This window comes from Populus euphratica, unplaced genomic scaffold (assembly GCF_000495115.2).
Source record: "Populus euphratica unplaced genomic scaffold, PopEup_1.0 scaffold180.1, whole genome shotgun sequence".
Taxonomy (NCBI): domain Eukaryota; kingdom Viridiplantae; phylum Streptophyta; class Magnoliopsida; order Malpighiales; family Salicaceae; genus Populus; species Populus euphratica.
This window is the reverse complement of record NW_011500060.1, coordinates 242,280-257,195: the sequence shown is the minus strand read 5'-3', so window position 1 is coordinate 257,195 and position 14,916 is coordinate 242,280. Positions and strand designations below refer to the sequence as shown.

General features: G+C 30.0%; 1 protein-coding gene across 1 annotated transcript; it reads right to left on the bottom strand.

The window, feature by feature from the left end:
- Positions 1-8,549: 8,549 nt before the first annotated feature.
- Positions 8,550-13,057, bottom strand: MOS4 (modifier of snc1,4). The gene is made up of 7 exons (XM_011002179.1): positions 12,705-13,057; positions 12,440-12,618; positions 11,645-11,728; positions 11,160-11,229; positions 10,933-11,066; positions 10,791-10,850; positions 8,550-8,915 (listed from the first exon to the last, which is right to left on the bottom strand). Exons 1-6 carry the CDS (start codon positions 12,951-12,953, stop codon positions 10,799-10,801), a joined length of 768 nt encoding a protein of 255 aa, XP_011000481.1. The 5' UTR covers positions 12,954-13,057; the 3' UTR covers positions 8,550-8,915; positions 10,791-10,798.
- Between the last annotated feature and the right edge of the window lie 1,859 nt (positions 13,058-14,916).

The following is a 14,916-nucleotide window of genomic DNA, read 5'->3' as shown; positions in this document are numbered from 1 at the left end:
CCTTGAAGTTTTTATATTTTTTTAATTATATTTTATAGTTTTGATTTATTTGTTTTGATCCTCAAATTTTATATTTATCGAGTTTCAATATTTTAATTTTGAGAGAAGAGAGAGAAAGAAATTGAAAAAGAAACAAGAGAGAGAGAGAGAGAGAGAGAGATTATAGACAATCACATTTTAGCCATTAAAAGGACAAACTTGATATCAATGAGTTTGTCTTGGAGAAGATAATTTAATTGAGGTGTTTTTGTCAGCTAACTATGGTAGAAAACAATATATTTATGCCTATAAAAGTTTTTTTTTTAATCCAGTATGATTTTCTTATTTATGAATTATTAAAAAGTATTTTTTGTTTGAAAATACAGTTTTTGAGGTTTCTAGATTTGTTTTTAGTGTTTTAAGGTATAAACAAGTTAACATAAGTTTTAATAGTTTAAAAACTTGCAACTTTTTAGCCATCAAAGATGATAAAAATTTATGCTAGATGATAAAATATCATTTTCCTAGGTGAACAATTCATGGTTTAATTTATGCTAGAGTAAAAGATTAGGTGGACAATGTGTCATCCACTCATTTTTAATAAAAATAGAGAAAGTCAAGCAAGCGAACGTGTCTTTCAGGTCAAAGGGCCTATAGTTTTTCAATAAGAATAAAATATCTAATTTATTATTTATTATTATAAATGTTTAGATAATTTTCTTAGCTTTATAACTATTATATTCATTATTTTGTTTTTTTATTAATTTTTTTAAAATTGTAATTAGCTTCAATGCAATAAATTTTACTATCAAAACAAAAACAATTACATGAATAAAAAAACATATTTTTCCTATAAATTTTTAAACATTGAATTTTTAAGAATTTTTATTTTAATTTTTATATAATTGAATAAAACTAGATTTTGAAAATTATTTCGCAAGAATGTGTAGGCATTATATTAGTTTGTTAGTTCATTTTCTATTTGGAAAGTACTATTTTGAAAATGATTTGTGAACCGGCCACTAAAATAGTGCTTACAGGAGGAGGTAATAAAAGATACATCGATATATAGTTATATTTGTTTAGCTTTCTGATACCTAGATTATTAAAAGAAACTAAAACTTGTTTTAGGATTTTTACTTTAAGCTCAAACACGTATTTATTATTGATTTTAATAATTTATTATCTTTTATCACTCATGTTTTCCTTTCTCTTCAATTTATTCCTTTCAAATTGAGTTGATTTGTTATCAAGCTTAATTCTCGTTTTAAATTGACTTTGTATTGGGTTCCATAATGTTGAATAAACAATTGGCACTCAATTGATTCTTAATTTGAAAAATAAAAAGTTAATTTCATTGATTTAGAACATTGTAGTTTTAGGGACCATTTTTAAAATTGAAATAAGTATTCATGGATTGAATTAAATTAAATATTAGGAAGTGGCTAGCACGTATAATGCATGCACAAGCATGTGATATAGGTTGTCTCACTTGGGTGGCGTGTGCGGTGACCTTTGAATCGATGCCTTCCTTCCTTGATTTGATTTAAATTGTCTCAAAAGGGAAAGGCGTGCTCATGTTAAAGTTCTAATTTGGCTTCAACATGGAAACTAAAGGAGGTGATGTATAGAATTTACATGTCTCATATCTCTAAAAACCTCTCATGCCTAATCGATAAAAAATCTCTATGAAGGTCTCATATCTCTAAAAACCTCTCATGCCTAGTCGATAAAAAATCTCTATGAAGGATAACTCTTCCCAGATATAGAAGTCTAGCAATGCAATCCTAGGATGAAAATGAATCGAGTTTGAAATAGACTATAACTCCTTATTACCCTGGGAAAATACCAGGTGCCTTCCTCAATGATGTTTGAGACTTTGGCATTATATGGAAGCCCAATCGAGGATAACATCCTAAAAGGAAAAAATTAACAGAATTGTTGACCATCTGGTAAGCAATAGTCTAACCATAGAGAAGTAGTAGTCTCATCACCAATGCATGAAACAAATCTCTCTTTACATCAATCTTTATTGAGTGGGATTTTTTTCTAGAACCAAGAGGAATTTGAAGGAGGCTCAACATGCTAGAAAGATCTATCCTTGAGTAAGATATCATGAACTTATCCCTACCAAACTGATGATCTCTATAAAAGAAGTCTTCATACATGTTTGAGAAGAGTTGTTGTATTTTTTGTTTCAATCCTTTTTATCCCTAAACCTACCTTCTTAAGAGGATAACAAACTGATGGTAGGGCTATCTTAGCCCCTGAATGGGAGAGAGAACAATCTTTCTAGAGAAAAACAACCAGGATACTCTCAGTCCTTCTTTTAACATAGTAGAGAAGAATAAACATCAAACACTAGTATACCTAGATGGAAAAGGGAATGAATTTGATCAATTAAAGGTGTTTAACATAAGTATGAGAAGCTGAAGTCCACAACTTAATCCTAGTGAGAATCTGATCCACCAAAGGTATATAATCATTATATGTCAGTCTGATAGAGATCAATAGGACTCCTAGATATTTTACAGGCAAGAAGCCTAGCTTGAAACCCAAAAGAGTCTATAAAGAGGCTTGAAACTTATCATCAACTCCTAACAAAAAAAAAAGTATGGTTTTTATCTGGATTTGTAATAAGTTCATATAACCCAGCAAAATCATTCAAAGCCTTCCTTATAATCCTGACCAAGTCCATATCTTTTTGACAGAAAATCATAAGGTCATTTGTAAAACATATGTAAGTAATGGTAGTGTGGTGACACCATTAATGGTATCAAAACATCGGGTTTTGCAAAGCCTCTTTGAGTATGTCATTTAATCCCTTCATGTTTAAAACAAACAAATAAAGAGATAAAGATTCACCTTGTCAAAGGCTCCTAAAAGATGGAAATAAGTCATGACGTTCCCTATTTATGACCTTGAGAATGGAGTTATAGACATGCATACCTTAATCCATCTAACTATGGTGTCAGATACTCTAATAGCCCTTAGCCTAATTAGGATGAAATCTCAACTAATTGTATCAAAATCTTTTTCGATGTCTATTTTTAAAGCATATTTAGGCATAGGACTAGCTAACTGGGCATAAGCTCTTGAGTTAACAAGATGACATCCGATATTTGCCTACCTGGAACAAAGGTAACATCTAGAAAAATCCCTTTTAATCTAATCACAATGACTTTAAATATGTATTTGTAAATCATGTTACAACATGATATAGGTTTAAAGTTATTCATAGTGGTAGAAATCTTAATCTTATAAACTAAAGCAATCTTAGTTGCATTAACATATCTAGTAAGAGTAAATGAATAAAAAAAATACCTCATAGAAGCAATGAAGTCCCTACCAATATTATCACAATTTCTTTTATTAAAAATAGAAGGAGAAGTATAACCATTAAGAATAGAAGTTTTATCATCTGGGATAGAGAATAAGGCTTCATTAATCTTATCATCTATAATGCGTTGGTATACATGCTAAGATCTTATTTGGCTAAATTTCAACTTTGAATATTCTACTATATTAGGATTTTGTTTTAACTCCATTGCAAGTTTAAGTTTATAAATTTGCATGTAATTTAAACTAAACTATTGCACTCTCTAAAATATCATATAATCTTGAAACTGAAACTCATTTTCTCGTGTTCTTTTTGTGTTTTTCTATCAAATTTTATTATATTATCTAATTATTCAGTTAGTTTTTTTGTTGAAATTTTAATTTTCTACTAAAATTCATTGTGATTTTCATGCTTAAAGCTAAATTTTAAGTATATATCTTTGGTTGTTCTTTTAAAAAAAATTATCATGATTTCAACTCAAGAAATAGTTATTACAACGAATATTATTTCAACAAATACTAATTTGAAATAAGAGTTGATAAGAAAATGTATTGTTCTATCTAACTACCTAGAGTTTGATAAAGTTTTTGTCTAAAAAGGCATCGTATTTATCAGATAATGAATATGTTTCAGACATCAACCTTTTAGTCGTGTCATAAATCATAGTAGTTTTATTTCAAGACCATTATGGAAGTTATTGACATATTAAATCATAATAGTTTTATTTCAAGAACTACATCTTAAATGGATTGAACAACATATTATGTAATGTGTATTGTTTAATCAAAAGTGCAAAGATACTAAATGGATATTTAGAGTGAAATTTTAAAGGTGTTAGCATGAGAAAACTTATGGTTGACACAGTTTTGGACTTGAAGATGGTCAATTCAAGTACTATGATAAGCTAAATTCAAGAGTTTCAGTTGATTTTGTATGATATTCATGATGAATGAATGGTTTTGAATGAATCATTATGAATGGCTACAATTATTGAAAAATTATCACCTTCTTGAAAAAACTTTAAAAAACTACCTTAAACATAAGGACATGGAAGTTAAGTTTCTTATTTTGAGATTCAAAATAGAAGAGAATAATAAGTTGTTAAAAAAAAAAGCCAACTCTTCTAGTATGGCCTTTAAAGCAAACATTGTTGAACAAGTGGCAAAGTCACATAATTTAAACTAAAATAAAAAGCTTATTGTGAACAGGAATGAAATTTCCAAGAAATTTAAGTATAAAGGAAGGAGTACTCAATTCAATGGTCACTAAGGTTGATAAACATGTAAATGACATGTTAGAAATGATTTATTTGCTTTCTTTTTTTCAAAGTTAATTTGTTAACAATCTTGAGCAATTTTACATTATCAAGTATAACTCTCAATCTGATTATTGGATCAGGTTAAAACTTAACCAAGATTTTTCATGTATATTTTTCTATATTGGGTTAAATGGTTGGATTAAACAATATACTTGTTAGCATAAAACTATATTTAGAAGAAGAAAAATCAGCCTAAAACTGACTTTAACTCACTTAAATAAGCATGAAAATTTTTGTAATATCTTATACCCCTTAACTGATGTAGATATATCTCAAGATATGCTAAAATTAGATTTGAATAGTAACTTAACCAACAAAAACCTGCCTTGGAGAACTAAAATTATACACAATGATCACCCACACCCTACGTCTATAAAAAAACGTGAATAAGTAGTACAAAATCATAACGGAGTTTATCAATCCCTCAAAGAGTTTGCTAGTTTAATCAAGAACTTATTATGAGAATCATTCAACTATATAAAAGATAATAAGAATGCTGGTTTTTTTATTAAAAAAATAGTCTAACCTCTAAAAATCTCTACAAAAGAGTATTTATACTAGAAAAAAACCCCTAAGTCTAATAGAATATCCCTAATGAATATGAATAAATCTAGTAAATAATAATAATCCAATAAACCCAAATTTAAATAAATAACATAATATCTCTAAAAGGACTAATAATGACTAAAATATATATAAAATAATAGTCCAACTAATTTAAATAAGACTAAAGTTATTTTTGTAATTTGCTGACATAAACTGAGTTATTTTTATAATATGTTGACATAATCAATGTCTAACTTCAAACATATAGTTTTCTCTCTTCTTAATGAATTAAAAAAAAAAAGTTTCATTATATTACTGGAAAGTTACGAATGTCTACTTTCCAATCCAGCTATATTCTTATCAAAATCTTTTATGCAGCTCTAGTTATGACCAAAATAGTAAAGAATGTCAAAACTGACATATTGTAATCTTTTTATTCCAATCTTTTTGTAATGTTTGAATGCCCACCAACAAGCTCTTTTTGAACATGAATTAAATTGATCAAGGCTTGTTCTTCATTATTTAATATTTAATATCTTTTTTAAAATCTATCTTAGCTCATGCATCTTGAAGAAATCCATTGAAAGCCTCTTTCAACCTCTTAACCCTAATTATTGTTACTGAACTAACTATAACCTCTAATAGATATCTTAATGTTGCTTGGATCGCATCATCCCCTCACTCCTTGAAAATATTCATCCTTGAATCATCACCTACATTAAATAAAGAAAGATAAAAAAAAATTGAATGTAGCACTAAAATTATACTCACCTGATAGATTCACTTTATACGCATTATCATTAATCCTTTTTAATATCTAAAAAAAAATCTCCTCGAGGCATCAATTTTGATATGTTTTTTTTAGGAAACCTTTCTTCCCTCGTATGCACCTAAACTCAATCTCATGGTTCAAACCTTACTAATTTGTGTCTTTTATTAGCCTTAATACATGTTGTTCATTCTTTTTTTTTATTTGTTGTTGTATCTTTGCATGTAAGTTTATCACTACCTATGTTTTGGATAAATTTTATTTTACACTAACAAACATAATTTTCAATTCAATTATTAAATAAAAATAAAATTTTATCAAAAGTTTCTAGAAGTCTTATTTTATATACAATTAAAATTTCATGTCAATCAAACACGACCAAGACCTTGAAATAAAGTTTAGAAACTACTATATAGAATTTGTATCAGTTTCCTAGTTGATTTAGCATTTTTTTTCCTAGTTAACTTGGAACCTTTTTATGATTGTTTTTTAAGAAACAAGTCCATTGTTGAAACTACAAAGAAAGAAAATCAATAAATGATATAAATTAATGATTAAAGGGATATAACTTGTTAATAATATGAGCTTTAATATCAATTAATGTGAACCCTGTGATCACATAGTCATGTAACCCATATGTAAGAAAAGCAAATCTTGAAAAGCTAAAGAATTAGGTTTGATAAGAGTGACACAAAAATTACCTGAACCAAAATATCAATACTATTAGAATGAACCCCTACCTAACGAATATCAATTCACGAATATAAAGTATAAGAAAAATATCACAAGATCAATTATACCTTGATAAGTCAATTTTTTTCTTCGTCTCAGCAAATAGAAAGATGTTGCATCATGCAAAACATAAATTTATTCAAAACATCATGACTCCAAAGTGAAAAACTTAAGTAAAAACTCTATTTCTAATAAGTAAAAAATCTTAAATAAGTTTAAAAAAATAATAAAATAGTTCTAAGTAAAATAGAAAAAAGGAATCCTAAATTAACCGGAAAACTAATACAAATTTCGTATAACCTCTGAAAACTTCTGGAAAAAATTCAGCTTAATTTAATAGTCAGATTAAAAATTATGCTTATTAGCTTAAAATTATACATTAGAAAAAACCAACTCAAAACCGACTTTAACTCTCCTAAACAAGCATTGAAATTGTTGTGATAACTCTTGACCTTTAGTTTCCTTACAGAAGATGGGAGATACAAAAATATTGTGCCATTAAATACCACCAACCTTTTTTTTTTCTTGTGTAACTAGAATAAATAAGAAATCCTTGTAAGAAAATTATTTTGGAACATTAAAGGAATTCTTACCACACTTGGAAACTATGTTGTTGTCTATCATAGATCTTTGTAGAACTAGAAAAAGTATCATAATTAGCTATTGAATATTCTTGCATCATTATTAAAAAAAATCCTCTTCAAATTGAATATTCTTGCATCATAATTAACTATTGAATATTCTTGCATCATTATTAAAAAAATCCTTTTCAAATAGGAAGTCTAAAAGTTAAAAGGCAACAAATAATTAAATTTGTATTACATCTGCTGACCTGTATCGCAAAATCTTCATAAACTATAATTTATCTAAAATTTAACCCAATATAAAAAAATATGTTTGAAAACTCTTGGTTGAATCTCAACCCGATTAAACGATCGGATTGAAAGTTATGTTCAGTAGTGTAAAATTGAATTGTAGGCACAATTACACTAGAATCTAAATTTTTTTGTTCAACCTTTTCTTGGACTGTATCATTTAAATTTCAACCTAACCGTAGGCACAATTACACTAGAATCTAAATTTCAACCTAACTCAAAGATCAGATTGAAAATTATGATTGATAGCATAAAACTGAAGAATGAATACAATTATGTTAAAATTTGAATTAGCTTATTCAACCTTTTCTTTTCTTGAATCATATCCATTTCCCTAAAAGTTGAATAATGAAAGTGAGTATTCAGTTGCTACTACACAATAATGTTGACAATTTGGCTTTAAAAAATAAATGATTTTTATTTTTGGCTGGAATAGAAGGGAGCATAGGACATTTGGCATTTAAATCACATTTTCTAGTTAAAATCTCTAAATACTTGCAGCTTCTTAGGGGAAGTTCAAAGCTTTAATCCATGGTTGTGATCCACCATCCTTCCCTTCCACCCTGAGAATTAAGATCGACTCAATGGACACATACGTGCCAGTAGCTTTGTGAACGAGGAACTAATCTTCGAAAATGAAGAAGAACCCAAGCATAAATTCATAGCCGGAGCGATGGCCCATTTGGAAGCCGAGTTGGTAATCGTTCACTAAAATCTATACTATTTTACCCTACCGATTCAATTTGATTAATATCACCTAGGACACTGGATGCATATACAATTGGGATTCCTTATGAAAAAAAGAGAGGGAGAGCGGCAGATTTGCTTTCAAATTGGCAAGGAATATTGTTTCTTTCATGCTATCAAATTTAATATTGATATGTTAGATGTTAAAAAACAAAAAGCATTACTTCATTGCAACACAATCGTTGCAAAATACGCGCAACAGTCTTGATGCATTCTTGTTTCCTGCTGCCCAGTGCCACTGACCGAGGGGGGAGTACGACTCGGCATTCATTTTTCGGCATATTTTCTAACATTTAATTATCTCTAAATAACTATTAGTTTCTCACTTGGCATGACACAACACTATGCAATACAAGTTCTTTGCAATGCAGATTTCTCTTTCAAAGTTCACAAAGTGTGGGTTTGATTAGATTGTTTAATTCGAATTACATAAGAAGAATCCAGGTAGAAATGAGGCCAAGAACGTTAGAATTTCTTACTCCTGAAGAGACATCAAACTTTGCCAACAGGTGGACCTATATATCCTTCACGCACAGGCCACCATATGCAGCAGTATAGATCTGTGCTTTTACTGATGTGGTTGGACTCTTCCCAATCTGCTTATGGACCTGGATCACAACCAAATAACAAATATACCTCGTCAAAAATTCCTGTTGAACAGCAATATCCGCAATGACAAAAATATGAGTATTTTCTGAATCCACGCAATGAAAGAACTTAAATCTAAACTTTATATATCAAAGTATACTCATGCATTGTAATTTTGGAAAAGAATGGTGAGTGAGAAGGTGATGGGTGGGACCAGAACATGAGACAGCGAATCTTCAACCCATATTTTTGCCAGGGATCATGATGGACATGAGTGTTAAATGCAAGGATATACATCCCAAATAGGGTTTTGGTGCCGGCTTTCCCTGTCTTTCAGTAACGCATGTTTGAAAGTTGAGGCAACAGGCTTTGGAAGCCACAATTCAGTATTATTTGCTAGAAATCACTACACAGTGTAACATTTAAGATGGTAAACTGGATCAAGTACATCATGAATCACACATCCCCTCCACACAGACACACAACAAAGCACCCTCACCTCAAGTTTGTTTACTCGTATCTATGTATCTTTGTAGTGGAGTTGGGGAGACACTAAACTGGATTGAGCAGATTATTAATAAGGAAGTAGTTAAACAAAATTCCCGTTTGAACCCATTCTGGAGTCTAGGATAAGGTTCCTTTCCCCCTCTCATGCACACAAGCACTCACCCACTTGCACACGGCACACCCTTGCATCAATTTTTTGACACATTTATCTGGTGTTGGCCCAGGTTGTTCTGAGAATGGCATAGATTAATAAAATAATCAATCAAGAGCAGGCCAGTCACGACAGAGAAAGTTCAGAATCTGTCTAATCCTTGTTTGATCCCATCTCATCATTGACATGGAGGTTTAGAATCTCAACTAAGAATTAATATTAAAACGATATATATATATTTTGGAGCTCGGCTAAAATAGTTACCTAACAAGCTGACCTGATTGATGATTCACATTTATTGACCGAAGAAACCATATCTAAAAGTCTATGCATATCATCCATGTGACATGCACACATTTAGTCAAGCACACCTAAAGGATAGTTTTATTAGTATTTCTATAGATTCAAGTTACATACCCCACATTCAATCACAGTAATATAATCCCAAATGGTTCAAATTCTAAGTTTCCATTGTCAAAAGCAATATAAACACTATTCTATCATCAAAGAGACAGCATCACCACCAGAATAATTTCCACAACTAAACTTACTCTATTTGAACATATTCATAAGAAAACTACTAGGTTCCCATTCCACAATTTCAGACTTCAAGCCTACGCCTAAACCATCCAGAAAACTTCCCATCTACCATATGATCCACATAGCATTCTAGATACCTCACGAGTGACAGACTGACCCTTTTTTTTTGGATAAGTGTAAATTGTATAAAAGGGAAAAACTGTACAACATACAAGGGGCATACCCCGAGAAGTTCATAGTTCTGTTACCCAGATCAAAAGACCTTAAGGTAACAAATAACAAAGCAAAAACTAAGGAAGAAGCTCAAAGGTTAGAAAAACAAACGGCTAAAAAACAGCAGGAAAACATTTCATTGCACAACCCTTGGCATTAATTTCAAGAATACATAACAAGACATCTGAAATATCTTTAGAAACTTTCGCACTTTTAATTACTCTGTCAAGATTAAGCACTAAGCTAATCCAATCTGACTAGCAAATTATTGCCTTCAATCTTTGTGATCATCTGTGATGAGAGCCAGAATTCAATTGAATCCCTTTGATCTGAGATTTATAAATATTTTTCTTATCCTGGCATATTTTACACTGATGCATAGGTGGGTCTCTTCAGAGGGAAATCAAGGCACGTAATCCTTCCTAAATACTCTAAGCACATTATATGAATCACAGTCAAATGCCAGATGAAAACAGAATCAGTACCTTATTGATTATGAATGCAACAGGGAACCATTTTCCATGTTAGCTTCCACATTCCAGCCTCTGAAGAAGTTGAAAGTAATTAGCTTATAAACTTGTGAATTGCTTGTAAGAGAAAATCAACCAAGTGGAGAAGGTATATCACCTCTCTGAAGATTCTCTCTTAAGTTCCTCTATCTGATTTTCAATTTTAATACATGCCTCCTGGATTTCTATATTTTTCTGACAAAGCTCCCTCCATTGTGCGGATAAAGCATTCAGCTCATATGCAGTATTTTGCTGAGCATTAAAAAAATACAGTAATATTTAGCAGGTAACAGTCAGGATAGTATTAGAGCAGAGCATAAGATGAGAGCTTGATATCAAAATCACCTGATGATATTTCCTTTCACGATTCACAGCTTCAATCTTTTCATTTTGTTCCAGTGCTAATTTTTGTGTTCTGAAAGGTTCAGAAAATTTTGAAACTATGAAATACAAAACAGTACAAAAGTAAAACTTGCTTTGTTGATAAAAATAGAAAAACATCCTAAAGCATATCTACGCTGTTGCAGGAGCAAATACAGCAAGAAATTGCAACAATTTTTTTCCCAACTCATAACACTGTTGGTCATCTAATTTTTAACAATTTCTAACTTGTTCGCAAAGTGTCCACCTCAACCACTTGCACAGCAAAAGCACAAAATAGAACTTTTTTTTTTTTGGCAAGTTAGCTTTGTGCAAATAAAACTTTTGATGTACCATTACACACTGCAAACAACAGCCAAGAGATGATTTCAGGAGTCTGAGTCAATAGATTTAAGAACAAACAATCAGCATAACAGATGCCCCCAAAAAAGTGTAACCTTAAGACGAACCTGGTTAGCATTGTTTCCAACTGTCGGTTGTGTTGTATCCAAACCTCAGGACCATATTTTGACATGAGTTCCAAGTTTTCCAGCCTGAAAAATCACAATCACAGTGCCATCAATACTTCACACAAGGTCATTAAAAAATTTTATATGCAGAAACTAATTGATAGATAGAAATATCACTAGAAGTTGCAGCATTAATAGGATTTTATCAGGGATAGTAAACAAGATTAAGAAAGAAAATTTACAATGCAGCTCTTCAGCCATTAGCAATTTCCTGCCCAAATAGAAGCAACAGTGATGAAGAATTAACAATGACCACCACCCATAGTAATAATCATACATCTATTACAGTTTTTTGTTTTAAAGCAGTGGGGTATGTGCATGGCCTTAGGCAACCGTAACTAATCCAAATACTGCTCGGGACTGGCCACACCAATTTGAGGCTGAGTCTTATTCTAAGGGCCTCCCATGTCCTGATACTATCAAGGGCAGCAACCATCCAAGCTATCCAAGGACATGAGTTGAACTCACGAACTGGGTAAATCAAGACATTCCATATCACCATCAGAGCCCCTCCCTATGACAGTGGTATGATGCCTACTACTCAGAGAATACATTCCATTTAATAAGTTGTTTAACCTTTGCAAAACAACTAAACACAATCAAAACACTAAAAGTAATCTCAACCACATCTCTCGAAATAACTTCCACTCTCAAACACAATAAACTTGTCACCAAAAATTATTTCCATAGCAACCAAATAACGGATGAACACTGAACAGTAATAAAACAATTAACCTGATTACTTGATGCTGCAGCAAGCGTTGGGCACGCTGAAGAGCCTGTTTCCAAGCAGTCTCGTCATTCATTTTGTTCGCAGCTGGCAAATCCAAATGAGAATACCTTGAAAAATCGAGCGTAACCGGCGGCCTTCCCGCTCTCACTCTCTCGTACTCTTTAGCAAGCATCGGATAATTCTATTTATTCCCAAAGAAAAAAAAACCAAAACTCAAAATCAATTCTCACTTTCAATAAATTAAATAATAATACAAGAAACCCTAACCTCGAAAGTGAATTTGGGGACGGGTGGCAGTTCTTTTAAGAAATCCGAGGGTTTTTTGGAGCTTCGACGCATCTCTTCCTCGACAAGACGATCGACTTCAGCTTTGACAGAAGGGTTTCCGTAATCGTCGTCGATGTAAGGCAGTGCATCAATTATTTCAGCATTGGAAGAGGTGGACCAGGGACGTGAGGCCTCTGGTGCTGCTTCTAGCATCAACACGTCACCGTTCGCGCTGTTGCTTGTCGCCATTCTCTCCTTTTCGAATTCAAGCTCAAATAACCTAAGTTGAGCTTGATCAGCCCAAGTGCTGGCTTCAAGAGGGTTTTTTTTTGTTTCTCTGGGTTACATTTTGGTCCTTAGAAATATTATAAAAGCAATTTTATACACTTTGTTTCTTGACACGTTTGATAATTGCTTGGTGCCCTGACTAGAAAGTGCTATTATAAAAATGCAGAGTTGCATTATCACCTCACCTCCATGTCTTTCATTTATGCCAAAATACATATTAATTCCCAAATTCGAAGCTAAATCTTAATTATTACCTAAAAAACTGGATTTTCATATGGTGTTCAAAGCACCTAACTTCTTCTTTTTTTCATTTTTTTCAATTAAATCCTTTTTAAACCTAATTGGATCAAATTAAGTTTATAATTGTGGTAAAAATACCAAAATAAAAAAAATATAGAACTAAATCATAAAACAAAAGGAAAATATATGGTGAATTCTAAATTCATAAATAAATTTATTTTGGTTTAGAAGTTATATTATTTATTTTTTAATCTTTATTTAGAGAAAAAAGAACAAAAAAAAATATTATTGGTTGTTATGATTCAAACAACTAAAATAATCAAACTTTGTATCAAAAGATTTTATTCAATAAGAAGAATTTAATAATGGTGAGTTTTGGTCTTTATTTTGCTTGGAAAAAAAAAAGATCAGCTTTAAAGAAATTGTTTATTTTGAGTTAGATTTTATATTTTTAGAAAGGTGATTTGAGTTTATATATTTAATTATTGATGTTTTTATTTGTTTATTTTATATTTTTATATTAAAATAGGTTAAAAATAAAATTTTAAACTTAAATTACTTTAACTTGATTTTTCAATCACCCCTTAATGGATGGGCAGAATCAAAGGCATTTATTTGGTGAAAAATAGTTTTTTTTAAAGTAAATTCCAGAAAGTGAATTATTTTATAATATTTAGTAGTATAATAGAAAATAAGTTGGAAGATATTTTCCAGTATTTGATTATGTTATGAAAAATGAGCTAGAAAATAATTTATTAATGTTTATTTTTTTAAGTTTATTAAAATAATAATAAATAAATCTTACAAATTAAAAAGTTGAATGAGAATGAAATTGAAAAAAAAATAATCTCATATATTATCTCAAATAAAATAAATAATAATCAAAATAATGGAGATCCAATCTAAAAATAAAAAAATAAAAGATAAAGAAATTAAAATAATAATAATAATTAACATTTCATAAATTATTTCAAATAAAATAAGTAACAATTAAAAGAATGATGACCAAATTTGATAGATAAAAAATTTCAATAAAAAAATAATAAGAAAAAAACAAATAACAATTATAAAAATGAGGACAAAAATTAATATAAAAATTAAATTTTAAAAGATAAAAATGAAAAATAAATATTCAAAACAAAATATATATAGCAATAAAAAATTGGAGGATTAAATTTGATATAATTAGTAAATAATATGATATTTTTAAATTTTTCATAATTTTCAGAAAGTATTTTTCATCCAAATTTTTCAGGACAATACTTTTCTAGAAATCAAATTAAATTTTTCTTTGACTAGAAAGTATTTTTCGTTGACTAACTTTTCTAACAATAAAAAAATTTAAAAATTTAAAAATAATTTTTCAAAATTTATTTTTTTTAAGAAACAAACACATTCCAAGGTAACAATTGATACTTCATCTTCTTTTAAAAAAAATAAAAAGGGTTCCCCGCCTTAAAAAAAAATAAAAATAAACAAAGTAGCATGGACATAGCCTACAATCTCAAATCTTGCATTCTTTTGTTCGATCCCAGCTTTCGGCGTGACCCTTTTCTTTTTCTTTTTTCTATTTTGCAAATCTAAAAAATTGTTTAAAATAATAATTCACCTACATTTTATTTTTGATATGATTGTTAAATAATATTATAGGTTTTATTAGAATGTTAACAATTTTTTTTTTCAA